Source organism: Psittacula echo (genome assembly GCF_963264785.1).
Source record: "Psittacula echo genome assembly, chromosome: 5".
NCBI classification, from domain to species: Eukaryota; Metazoa; Chordata; class Aves; order Psittaciformes; family Psittacidae; genus Psittacula; species Psittacula echo.
The window spans coordinates 29,638,642-29,650,833 of record NC_137739.1 but is presented as its reverse complement, the minus strand read 5'-3'; the positions used below and the strand labels follow the sequence as shown (position 1 = coordinate 29,650,833).

General features: G+C 43.8%; 1 protein-coding gene across 2 annotated transcripts in view; it reads left to right on the top strand.

Annotated features, from left to right (window-relative positions):
- The window catches only part of TEAD1 (TEA domain transcription factor 1), a gene marked incomplete at both ends in the record, with an annotated part of 100,632 nt that overhangs the window by 52,597 nt on the left and 35,843 nt on the right, over positions 1–12,192 (top strand). For both annotated transcript variants that reach the window (XM_080619582.1, XM_080619581.1), the window contains 2 exons: positions 7,515–7,575; positions 10,545–10,607. In XM_080619582.1, coding sequence (XP_080475708.1) covers positions 7,515–7,575; positions 10,545–10,607 — 124 coding nt within the window. The remainder of the gene's footprint in view (positions 1–7,514; positions 7,576–10,544; positions 10,608–12,192) is intronic.

Sequence of the window (12,192 nt, the reverse complement as noted above, 5' to 3'; positions counted from 1 at the left end):
ATATCTGTGCAAACAGTAAATATGAGTTGCAGAATTAGCTCTAGTGTTTCTGTGTTTGCCTTTTTCATGTATGTTAGTCTTAACTAAAAATGCTGTTTGTTATACAGTAGAAAAATACGTGCTATGTATGTGGAGATTTCGAGTTTGCTTAACTTGTTAACTATTATACCTCTGGTACATGTAAGATACTTAGCGAGGAATAATATGTGTAAAAAATATTTTACCATCTGGAAAACAGTTTAACTATTTTATTTCTATTAAACACCTGCCCCAGCAAACATGTAGGCTACTGCATCTTATCTCCGCTACCCACTTGGAAACGTAGAGCTTCCTTTTTTTCTCCCCCTTTTCTTTTTCTTTTGTAAGCAGCCACCCGAAAGCTCGCAAATGCACATTTAAATAGTTGGATCTCTGACTCTTTTTAGTGGGGCTGTACCTCTTTCAAAATTTGAGTTTAGCATACCACACAGGAAAGAACACAAGCTTGCCAACTCCCGCTGAGCGTTTTTTCAAGCCTGTGAAAAGAATGAATTATTCAGCAGTAAGCATGCTTACAGCTGGCCATTTGGGAGCTTTGATGTGCGAATCAGGCGGTTGCATGAATGCCCTTATTGTCATGTTATGTGTACACAGTGTGTGAATTATTGAAAATAGTGAGGCCTGAGCCTCATCTGGTAGAGATTACAGTGCAGGCATGCTGGGTGAAGGTCTGTAATTGAAAATCCCCAGATGCTGTTTATTTGGCCTCTGTCACGTGGCCTTCTGCAGAAAGCTTGTCTGAACAAAATGCTGCCCGCCTGGGAAGCGCCGCCCAGCCCCCTCGGCAGCCCTCGCAAGCCCAGTGTGCGCACGACTTAAACACCTGCCCATAATATTTTTAAAAGCTTAAATTAGATTTGCCTATAACGTTTAAATAGAGGATGCCTTACTTAGGGGTTTAAACTGCTTAGCCAGTTGTTGACTTGCAGAGCTCTTTTATCTACAAGAGGCTTTTTTGTTAGCCAATTTAGCTGTAAAGCAGCTCCAGAAAGCGGCACTGGCAAATTTTAGGTGAACTCTCCCAAAGCCGGATATTCTGCTGGCAAAGCGGAGCAGAAGAGCACCAGGGCTGAGCGCTGCAGCACAGCAGCTCTTCCTCTGCGGACCGCGAGCCCGGCTGCCCAAGGGCCCCATGGCCACCTTCTGATGGGGGAAAGTGTTCAAACCAAGCGTGTCCCTGCGGACGATGGCCACACACTGACCCCTGCAATGTTGAGTAGGATCTGGATCCGGCCCATGCTCAGCAGTGAGACAAAGGGCTCAGTGCCACTCACAGGGGCTGTCCTGGGAGAGCCTGAGATGCGATGAGCTCATCAGCAGGCTCCTCACCAAACAAAATTCTCATTAGCTCTCCAAATTTGGCCCCTGGGCACACGTGCAGCACTTCACAATCACCAGGCTGTTGTAGCACCTTCGAGCAGAGACGACAAAGGGTGGAGTTTACCATAACCAGCTGAAAAGGTTTGCCATGAGCAGGACTTGGGAGGTGAATTGTTTGGTGCTGGTCTGTCCCTAGACTTTGCGCTCAGGAGGCAAAATACCTGTTTCAAGCCAGAGTCTCTCAGAACTTGGAGGAATTCACAGTACACCACTATCTGAAAAGAACAGGCTTTTCTACTTGATCATTACTTTAATTATTTTGCAGAGTATGAAAACTTTAAAAATCAGCTCTCCATTTTCAAATTGCTAACCGGCTTGGTTTCCCACACTCACTTATTTTTATCGCATTCGGATGGTGCCTATTACTGGGAGCTGGGAGGGTGGAGGTTTAAGTTGTGTCATTAATGTTCTAAATAAAGACACCCACCTGCCATGCAGCCAGTGATTCCACAGGGTTGTGATGCACAAGCTTGCTGCCCCGTTGTCAGTGGGGACTGGGTTTGAGCTGCAATGCCTGTGGCCGAGACCAAGGGAAAGGGATCTGGCATGGCTGAGGATATGTCCACAGCTCATGTACGTCTTGGTAGAGCTGCCTGTGGTGGCCTGGTGGCTTATGTGCAGAGGTGATGGTGCCACTTGTGGCGTGTGAAGGCAGTGCCTGTTATGGCCTCCTCACTCGGGGTGATTTCATACTGGGGGCCTTGCCTGTGCTGGGCAAGTGGGGCCAAACCCACCCTCCGCAGCAGCAGCGGCACCTGAGATCCTGGTGCAGACCTTTGTGGGGGCTGATGCTTGGCTGCCTTAGGCTGTTTTTGGACATAGCATTAGCGGGGGAGGCCTCCGTGCACAAGGGCCCTCTGTAAGAGCAACAACTGCCTCCCTTGGGGAGAGGCGGGTGGGAGCAGCCTCTCTGCAGCTTTGCAGCTGCTTCTGCTTATTTTGAACAAGAGCAGAAATGTCAGCCCTGCACACCGCCTGCAAGGTGACCAGGATCACCGCACACCTCCTTGTTTAGGGTGATGCTCCTCAGGGATGTGGCAGTATTTTGGGAAGGTGAAGAAGCCTGTGTCCCGCTGCTTGGCAGGAGCAGTGCTGCCCTGGGGGGCCGGACAGCTGTTTCCTAGCTGAACCCCTTTTTTACTTTCTGCCGCAATTAAAGATGTTCTGTTGTGTACAGTGCCTCTACCTCAGCATCAGTGGAGGGAGAACTAACTAGAGTTTGCAATTGCACTGGCAGTAAAGAAGGGCATGACAGATAAAAGGATTTAAAAGGGGAAAAAACCCAAACAATAAAACACATAAACCCCCTCAAGCAAGCAAACAAAACACACAAGAAGAAGCCTATATAAAATATTTGTTGTGGCCCTATCCAGATCTTTTAAAAATCCTTGGAAAACATTCCTGTGCTGTGAAGATGTTTTATCTGATCGTGCCCTTCCCCATGCCTCTCTTTGGTACCTGAATCGAAACATTCAAAGTAGGAGACTGTCATAGCAGATGACAAGAAGAAGGAGCTGAACATTTATAGTTCATAAACCTGACCTCTTCTGCCAGGCAATTTCCCAGAGATACGTGACAGGGAGGGAGAGGGAGGGAGGATGTGTATGGAAAGTATTTCCATAGCTGAGCTCTTCTTAGAGAAAAACAGATATATTTATTAATGAGTGGTTTTCATCCTAAGGTTTCTAAAGGGCAGTTAAAGAAGTTTCTTGAGCTTCATTTTGTCTAAAACTTTTCTCAGTCTGAAGAACAGGAAACGGTGTTTTAGCCTTTTTTTCTTAAAAATCTTCTCTGGGCCGTAGCTGATTGGGAGATAAGGTCTTTTCTGCTAGTGTCTGTCGAGGTTGGTAAAGAAGAGCACCAGTGTTTGGTAGATAACGGAAAGGCTGTAAACTTGTAGTCAGGGACATCTATTTTGTATGTTAGGCAGTGCTTGGTTTTGTGTTTATGGCTTTTGGTAGTCTAAGAAAGGATTTATTTCTCTTCAGATCATTGTGTCTGGGCAGAAGATATTTAGTGAGCTTCATGAGGCTACAGTATCTCCTGCTCTGGCTAAACCTGATGGATGTTTCTTTGCTGTGTTGAAAACTTGGCTGTAAGGAAAACGTAAGGCTGTTTTCTTGGCCACTTTGCATGGTTTCTTACAGAGTTCCTCCTCACTCTAGGTAAAGTCAGACTATTCCACCCTGTTGACTCTTCTCCGGCAAGGCTGCAGCTAGACCTCACCTTAAGGGGAAGCGATCACTTTGCAAAACCACAATGTTGTTAGTCATACCCCTGGCCAGGCTAGACAGTGACTAGAGAACCCCGCCTTGGTTCAAGCCAGAGCACTTCATGGGTGGACTGGGGCTCAACTAGAGATAGCACTTGACTGGTATTTTGAATAATACAGTCTAGACTTTCAGTGCTTGGTGTTCTTTATAAGCTGCTTTTCCTGTCAAGTGCCTACCTTGGAATCTGAGCTTTCCTTCAAATAATAGGTTTTTAGCTCTTGTGACTGGGAAGAAAACTGTAGAACCTCAGCTACAGCTGAGGGATGCATGGGACTGGCTTAATGGGCAAGGGATGGCTGGAGTGACCTGTGCTGTGACCATGTATCTGAAACATCTTCAGTGTAGACAGAGGGATGAGAGATGGGAACACATCTTTTACATTGCCTTGTAAAGCAACTGGCTGCTAATAAGGACAGCCTGACAATGCTTTTTGCACCAGAAAACCTATTCTGGGTGTTTAATGTATGCACATACTTCAAGATATGCAGAGAAAGAGGGGGGACATTCCCTAATTAAACCAAAATGTGCTTTCAGAAATATGAAAATGTTCATACCAGTTATCGTTGGTGATAGCAGGAATATGGTGATCTATGAATCTCACCAGATCTCAGAGGCTTGCTGTTGCAGGCTACCACCCCTTTGGGCTCCATGTTGGCAGGTGGTGAAATTCATCTTCCTGATTTTCTTTTAGTTCTTGTGCACCTCCACTTTCTGCTACCCCAGTACTCATTAGAGGGACGCTGCAGAAGCATAGAAAGTATCAAACAAGAAGGTTTTGGAAAACTCTTGTCCAAACCACATTTAGTATCATGTACATAGAATCATAGAATCATAGAATAGTTAGGGTTGGAAAGGACCTTAAGATCATCTAGTTCCAGCCCCCCTGCCATGGGCAGGGACACCCCACACTAAACCAGGTCACCCAAGGCCTCATCCAACCTGGCCTTGAACACCGCCAAGGATGGAGCATTCACAACCTCCCTGGGCAACCCATTCCAGTGCCTCACCACCCTCTCAGTAAAGAATTTCTTCCTTATATCCAATCTAAACTTCCTCTGTTTAAGTTTGAACCCGTTACCCCTTGTCCTCTCACTACAGTCCCTGATGAAGAGTCCATCCCCAGCATCCTTGTAGGCCCCCTTCAGATACTGGAAGGCTGCTATGAGGTCTCCACGCGGCCTTCTCTTCTCCATCATTGTATACCTTTTCCTCTCCCCTCTCATTGCTGTGGCCTCAGACTCTCAGCCTCTCATTGGTTCCTTTTCCCAAACCGTATAATGTTTTTCCACTGTAGAACTTTTCCATCTACTATAAATGAAGAGTCAAGCAGCTCTATTTCTGTCCATGCCCAACACCTGCAAGTGAATTTGCTATCCTGGCACTGTGAGGTGGCTGCTGTTGCTGCATAAGGTCATAGGGGGTGTCGTGGTTTAAGCCCAACGAGTAACTCAGAACCACGCAGCCACTCGCTCACTTCCCCTCGCCCCCCGCCTTCCTTCCCTCGCTCCCGGAGGGATGGGGAGGAGAATCGAAAGAATGTAACTCCCATGGGCTAAGAACAGTCCAGTAACTAAGGTATGGCACAAACCACTGCTGCTACCACCAATAATAATAACGATAAGGGAAATAACAAGGGAAGAGAATACAACCACTCACCACCCACCAACCCAAGCAGTGATGTAGCCCTTCCGGGTAACTGCCCCGAGTTTACATCCCGGGCATGACGTGCTGTGGTATGGAATGCCTCTTTGGCTAGTTTGGGTCAGGTGCCCTGTCCCTGCTTCCTCCCGGCTTCCGCTCCTCTCTGTCAGAGCATGAAACTTAGAAAGTCCTTGGTCAGAGTAAACATTACTGAGCGACAACTAAAAACATCGGTGTTATCAGCGCTGTTCCCTAGCTGAAAGTCAAAAACACAGCACTGCACCAGGTACTAAGAAGGAGAAAAATGACTGCTACTGCTGAACACAGGAGAGGGGGACAGCCACCACAATGAAAACAAAATCTCCATATTTGAAGTGAACAGTTGGATTATGAGAAAGAACATGAAAATAGAGAGATACAGAATCGAGTATTCCCTAGTTTCACTCCGTGAACACAAGGCTTTTGTATTTATGGGGTGAATGCAAATTGCGTATGGCAAGTACCTTGTAGGCACGACAGGCTGCAGAACTTCTGTTCAGCCAAAAGACAAGGTCTTTGCGTGAAATTAGGTAATAACTAGCTGCTCCTCTGTGTATGGAAATTCCTCATTTGTGTGCAGAAATGTTGCTTGTTTGCATAAGTGCTCACACAAAACTTACCTCTCAAAGTTTGTCCTGGAGAGACCTGCTGAAGAGTTACAAACCTCTCATTCCCAGTATTGTGACATGTTGTGGGAAACCTGGCACACAGTCCAGACCAAAACAGGGAATCTGAGAAAGCATGTTGATGTTTCATATTCTAGTACCCATTTAGCAAGCAATCCACCAAAGAGACAGGAACCATGAGACATTTGATAAAAAGGGTATAAAATAAGTCCCAAAGGGAGAGCCAGAAGAAAAGAGGAAAATGAAGGTCTAGTTTGACTGTGTTCAGTCTTCCAGTCAAGAAAATGCTGTTTAGACATAGGCAGGCTACTTCAAAACTTACCCATCTCTCCCCCGCAACATCAGACTGAAAGAGTTTGAGTCCCTGGCTGATATAATAACTTTCTGCATTCCACAGCTATGTACTCATCCATTTTAAAATAACCTGGTGGATGACAAGTTATTTTCTTAACCTCCCCATTTTCAGCTTGCTGCTAAATCAGTTTTCTCATTTCCTACACACAGGCTGCTTATCCCCTGTACTGAATGCACGTAATTCCATAACTTAGTACTTGTTGAACAAGTATACTTAAGTTATTGCAGCTTATGGAGAAGTAACATAATATGCAGTGAAAATAAACAGGACACCACATAAAACTATGTCATCTTCCATGTCAGCAATATTTAGGAAGGAAATTATTTGGAAAGAAAACATTAGTTTCTATTAGGTAGCATAATGTGTGACTGAAGAAGAGTCAAATAGCTTTTAGAAACTTGGAAATACTATACATTTCCAAGAGAAATAGAGCTCTGAATAACAAACCACCGTGTTGATCAGCCCCACTGCAGCAGGAACTTAGGCACACCGCAGGGTGACCACTCTTACGTGTAGAGTTTAAGGGTGTGATTGATAACCTGCTGAACTGAGGCAATGATTTCTGTCAGTGGAGGAGGCAGAGTGCTTCCTGGCAGGAAGGGTACATTTTGCTGTCCTCCTCATAGAATTAAAACTTGGAGAAAAGCTGAAGCAAAACTGTAGCATCTGGGTGATTGGCACTTTGGCTGAAGTGGCACACAACCTTCTCATGAGCAGCCGCTTCTCCCAGCAGGGGTCCAGGTGGGCAAGGAAGGCAAGCATGACCCCATGCAGTCGGGAGCAAAGCCACAGAAGCTCAGACCTTGTATGAGCTCCAGCATGGGGAGTTCTCCAGCAGGAGACCATCCTGGGCACCACCACTGGCCAAGGAGGTTTCCCTCTGCCTGCAAACAGCTGCAGGATTTCATCAGGAAAACACTGAACCCATAGTCCTGTACATAGTTTGTGTGGCACATACAATGTCTGTTAAGGAGAGGGAAAAGAAATACTGATGAAAAATGAGAAATATTGATAAACAGTTTGCAGTGGAAAAGTGGAGTAGGTGTAAGAAAACATAAGCCTCATATGCATGGAGCTCATGTTTAAATGTGGTGTTTTGATGGTGTTTATGTATGTGAAGCTGCTTGTCCCTTATCATGAATTTTTCTTTGTTTCAGGTAGGAATGAATTGATAGCCAGATACATCAAACTTAGAACAGGGAAGACACGGACCAGGAAGCAGGTAAAATAACCCAGTGGGGAAGTATGCATGTCAGTGAATGACAAAACATGGCATTTTTGGCTGCGGTGGCTGTCTGTGCTTCAGCTCTGATGAGATGATGTATTGACTTCACTGTTCAGATTAAATACATGTCGTTTAGAAAATATTTAAAACTATGGTTTCTTTATGTTGTGCATCATTTCAGTGGTGATTTGAGGATGCATTTTTTTATTAACCTATGTATACATGAAGCTATTATCCCCTGTATTTGGGGAAAAAATGTCAGAAATTGAAGCAGAAGCATGAAGCATTGATACTTATTTCTTTATAAGGACAATTGCAGAATATCATGGTTATTTGGAGATGGTGAATAATGTAAGCTTATAAAAGTCCAGATAATTTGCCTATATAATAGAGGTTATGATCCCTGGATATGAGAGGTAAATAAATAAAAAACTATCTAGCAGGACTGATCATAATCATGCTCTCAGCTCATGGGCAGTACTTGCTACAGGATGAAAAAATAACACAAAAAATCCCCTAAGAGCCTTCAGGCTCCTGGTCTGTGACCACCGTAAGATTTCATTCATCAAAGAGTCGGAATAAACCTCTAACCAGTCATGAGGGGTTTTTTTGAGATGATTATTGCATAACCATTAACTTACACAACTGAATCCTTTATAATATCCACAGTGATGAGCAGCCTCACAGAAGGCACACACGCCGTGTAGTTAACGCAGTGGTTACTAAACCTTTACACTGTTTAAAATGCTTCGCAAATCGCAGAGTCCCATCGCTTTCCCTAACGTCAGGTGCGAGATTCCCCTTCTTCCCATCCATGTGTGTGACAAAGGGGAAGGCAGAGGCTCATACACTTGCATGCTCCTTGTGTTTTGTAGTACAGGAAAAGGTGATGCTGAGTCGGCACACACAAAGGTGGCCTGCTGCCAGTGCTTGGATTTAAAGCACTTTGAACTGGGTGATATTTTGCCCTGGGTGGTATCCTTTGTCAGTCAGGAAGAAAACATATGTACAAGGGATGAAAAAATCATGAGAAAGGAAAGAAACTGCAGCAGGTGGAGAAGGAACAAACAAAAGATTGGCAAAGAAATCTGAAGCAAAAGACAAATTCCCAAGTTCTGCCCTGCTATGCCCATGCGAGCTCCAAGAGTCGGGAGTTACGCTGGGATATTAAAGTTGCATCATGAGTCAAATTGCAGACCTTAGGGCTAGATTCTTGGCCAGCATGTGCTGGTAGAGCTGTGGTGAATCCAAGGAGGCTGTGGTGGCTTACGTATGTTCTGCCTCCATACTTGTACAACCCTCTATAGCGATTCATAAGTCACTTTAGATCAAGCGTTCACAAAAGTTTGATTGTCATTACTTTTGAGGTTCAACTGAGCAATTAAATGTTACAATTGTGCTTCTTATATAACCTTTAACACCACTAATATCCCATTGAAAGCAAAACAAATGAACGCGTGTGAAAACTGCATCTACATGTTTGACTACAAAATTGCTTAGTAAGCAATAGTATAACTGAATTACTGCAAACGGTTTCCTGTGCTGCTTCCTGAAGAAGTCTGAAGGTGGCCTTCAGGGGCTGTGTTCATTTATGCATTACTGTTTGTTTCCCTACTAAAAATACAGGCTTTTTGTTCCTATTGTCATGGAATAGTCTTCTAGAGGGAGGAAATCAAGCTTTGTTTCTCCTTTTCTTTTGCTTTGTTCTTTCGCAGACAGGACCTATAACTAACTTAGGAAAAATATGTAACATCTGATACGGTATGCCTTGGGTCAAACAAGAGTAAGAGATTTCTCTTTAGCAGTTGTTACCATCACTGCAGGTTTTAAACCTTCACACACAGGGCTGTAGGATGCTGAGTGCTGCCAAGCATTGCTTGCGGCAGCATCATTAAACCCTCATCATCAATAGAATCATAGAATCATAGAATCAGAATGGATTTCAGTATGTGCCTGAGTAATCAGGAATGCGAATTTGGGTCCAGACCCTTAGCTGCACAGACAACATGAGGCAACAGCCAATAACTGGTCTTGTGCAGGACTGGGTTTACATAGGTTTATTACCAAAATGAAATGATGATGGGCCAAACCTGAACATCACTCAAGCTGATGTCAGTTACTGGTCCTTACTTACATGTGTGTTTTGTGGGCAGACTTGATGCTGAGATTACTAAGGAAGCCAGCACAGGTTCAGGGACCTATGTTGTGCCAGTATTTTATCATTTGTACCAGAATTTAAAGCATTTCAAGTGGGGTCAAAATGCAGCCTGAGGCTCTTCATTGGAGCTGCAGAACACAATAAATAATGAATAAAACTTCTTGGTGCCAAGTTATGCCTCAAGCCTAGTGGCAAATGGTCAGAGAGGGCATCTGCATCCCCTGCAGATGGGGTAGAAATCCTGTGAGCTCCCCGCACGAGATCGCAGGGCCTGACCACGGATGGGATTGGTACCAAAACACGTGGGCTGTGTCCAACTGTGAACTGTGTCTTCTATCTCGTAGCTGAATGCACAACCTGGTGGAGTATGCTTTTGGTTTTTTTTTACTCTTTCTTTTTTTCCCCTTAATCAAGTCACTGCAGTGATGACCTGTATTGTTAAGCCTCGGTGCTAAGAGCTTGGTATCTGCCTGGGAATGTGGTATCTTTAACAGCAGAGCTTACTGAAGATGTAAATAACTTCCTCCCTTCAGAAAAGTTTTGTGGGTTGTTTTTGGGTTTTTGGTTTTTTTTTTAAGTAGACGTTTTAAATTTGATTTGCTTTTTGTTTTTCTTTTGTTTGTTGTTTTTTTCCCCCTATAAACCTGAACAATGTAGGTGTCTAGTCACATACAGGTCTTAGCAAGAAAGAAAGTTCGAGAAATTCAAGCCGCCATTAAGGTACGTTTGGCTTGCCCAGTTGTAGGGGGCTTTTCATCTCCATGGTTACAGGCTTTTCCTTTGTTTCCTCCCTTCCCCTACCCTGCAGGTGTCTAGTCACATTCAGGTTCTTGCCAGAAGGAAATCTCGTGATTTTCATTCCAAGCTGAAGGTATGCGCTTTTCTGCTTTTGGGCTTGTGGTTGCTATGCCTGTCCCTTCCTCCTCCCCGCGGTGATGGGTGAGCGCCTGGTGCTGCTGTGCCTGTAACCTCGTTTTCCTGCATGTGGTAGCTGTCTGCGTCTCTTTGTGTTTAATCTCCAGTTTCTGCACTAGCATCCACATTAAAAACATTGTTTTAACACTGTCCGAATGCAAAGGGCACTACTCTTTGTAACAGCTCAGCACCTAAACCTGATTTTTAACCTGTTAGTCTATTTCGTGTAATTTTTTAACAGTTTAGTGCTAGAAGTGTATTTAAATACATGGGGGTTTTATACAGTCGTGTAGGCACTTTTTCTTTTTTGCTTTTTCCAGAGGGGGAATTGGGGTAATTGTTTTCCATTCCCAAGTGGTTTTTGTCTGTGCTTTTGAAATGCTATCAAGAATACTTAAAACAGATCGTTTATTCCAAGTGCCAGAGAGCACAGCTCATCAAGATTGCTCAAACTGTAAGGTGTTTCTAGAGTATAATCTAGTATCACCTCCAGTTACGTGCTATTTACAAGATTCCCTGAAATTAAATTTTTTTTAAGTAAAATATTGACATTTAATCTTTGGGGAGCCTTAGTCAGAGTCCTATTCAGGGAATATTAAGTATGTTTGCTTAATCTGACATGATGAATTGTACATGTCCCTGTTTTCCCTGCTTTCCTGAAAGAAAAATATATTCTAAGGCTAAAAAGAAACTCTTGAAAATGCTTAACAGGGGTTTCTTGGATTGCTTGTTTTTTTCAAGATTTCCAGCGGAGATTCTGGGACCATTTTTGTTTTGTTTTCACATTATTTAAAAGTGGAAGAGGGAGTTTTGTAGATTTTGCTGCTGATTTTTTCCCCTTTTTAATAACAAGCAAAGGAACTTGTAAATCTTTTACTTCCCTTCCTTTTTCTTTTTTGTCGATTTCCCCACACTCCTCCCCCCGAGATGAGAACAAGTCACGTTTTTGTTCTAGCTTAAAAGCAAAATGTTTCAGAAAGTAATTTCACAATACTAAGCGGTGAGCACTGCGGATGCTTACCAGGATCCTGGAACTGCAGCATATAAATAACAGCCTGGCTTTGTAACAGGCCTCCTTGACAGAAGCACTGGGTTTTTCGTCCGCAGTGGGCAGCATGCTGGCAAGCTTGTATGGCTGTTGGTGGCTGGCTTTTTAGCTGCACTGGCTGAGCAGTTGGGGTTCGTAAAGAACAACTAAGACAACTTAAACATACTGCTTTTTAACCAAGGGTGCAATAATACAGAGATATGTGGCATTTTAAGCTTAAGTTGTCAATTCTTGATGCCTAAAATTAAGTAAGTAAATAGGTGGCCTTACTTTCAGAGGTGCTCGACACCAGCAGCTCTCAGAGAGTTTTATAGGACTGGTGAGCACTCAAGGCTGTGTAAATCAGGAAGCCCACTTTAATACCAAAAACCAGGCCTAGGAGCCTAACCAGAAGTATTGGAGTTACAGTTCTAAAATATTTTCCTTTCTGGATGTCCAAAACAACTTAAAATATGAAGACGCTTACAAAGCAAAAAAAATATTTTTAAATACT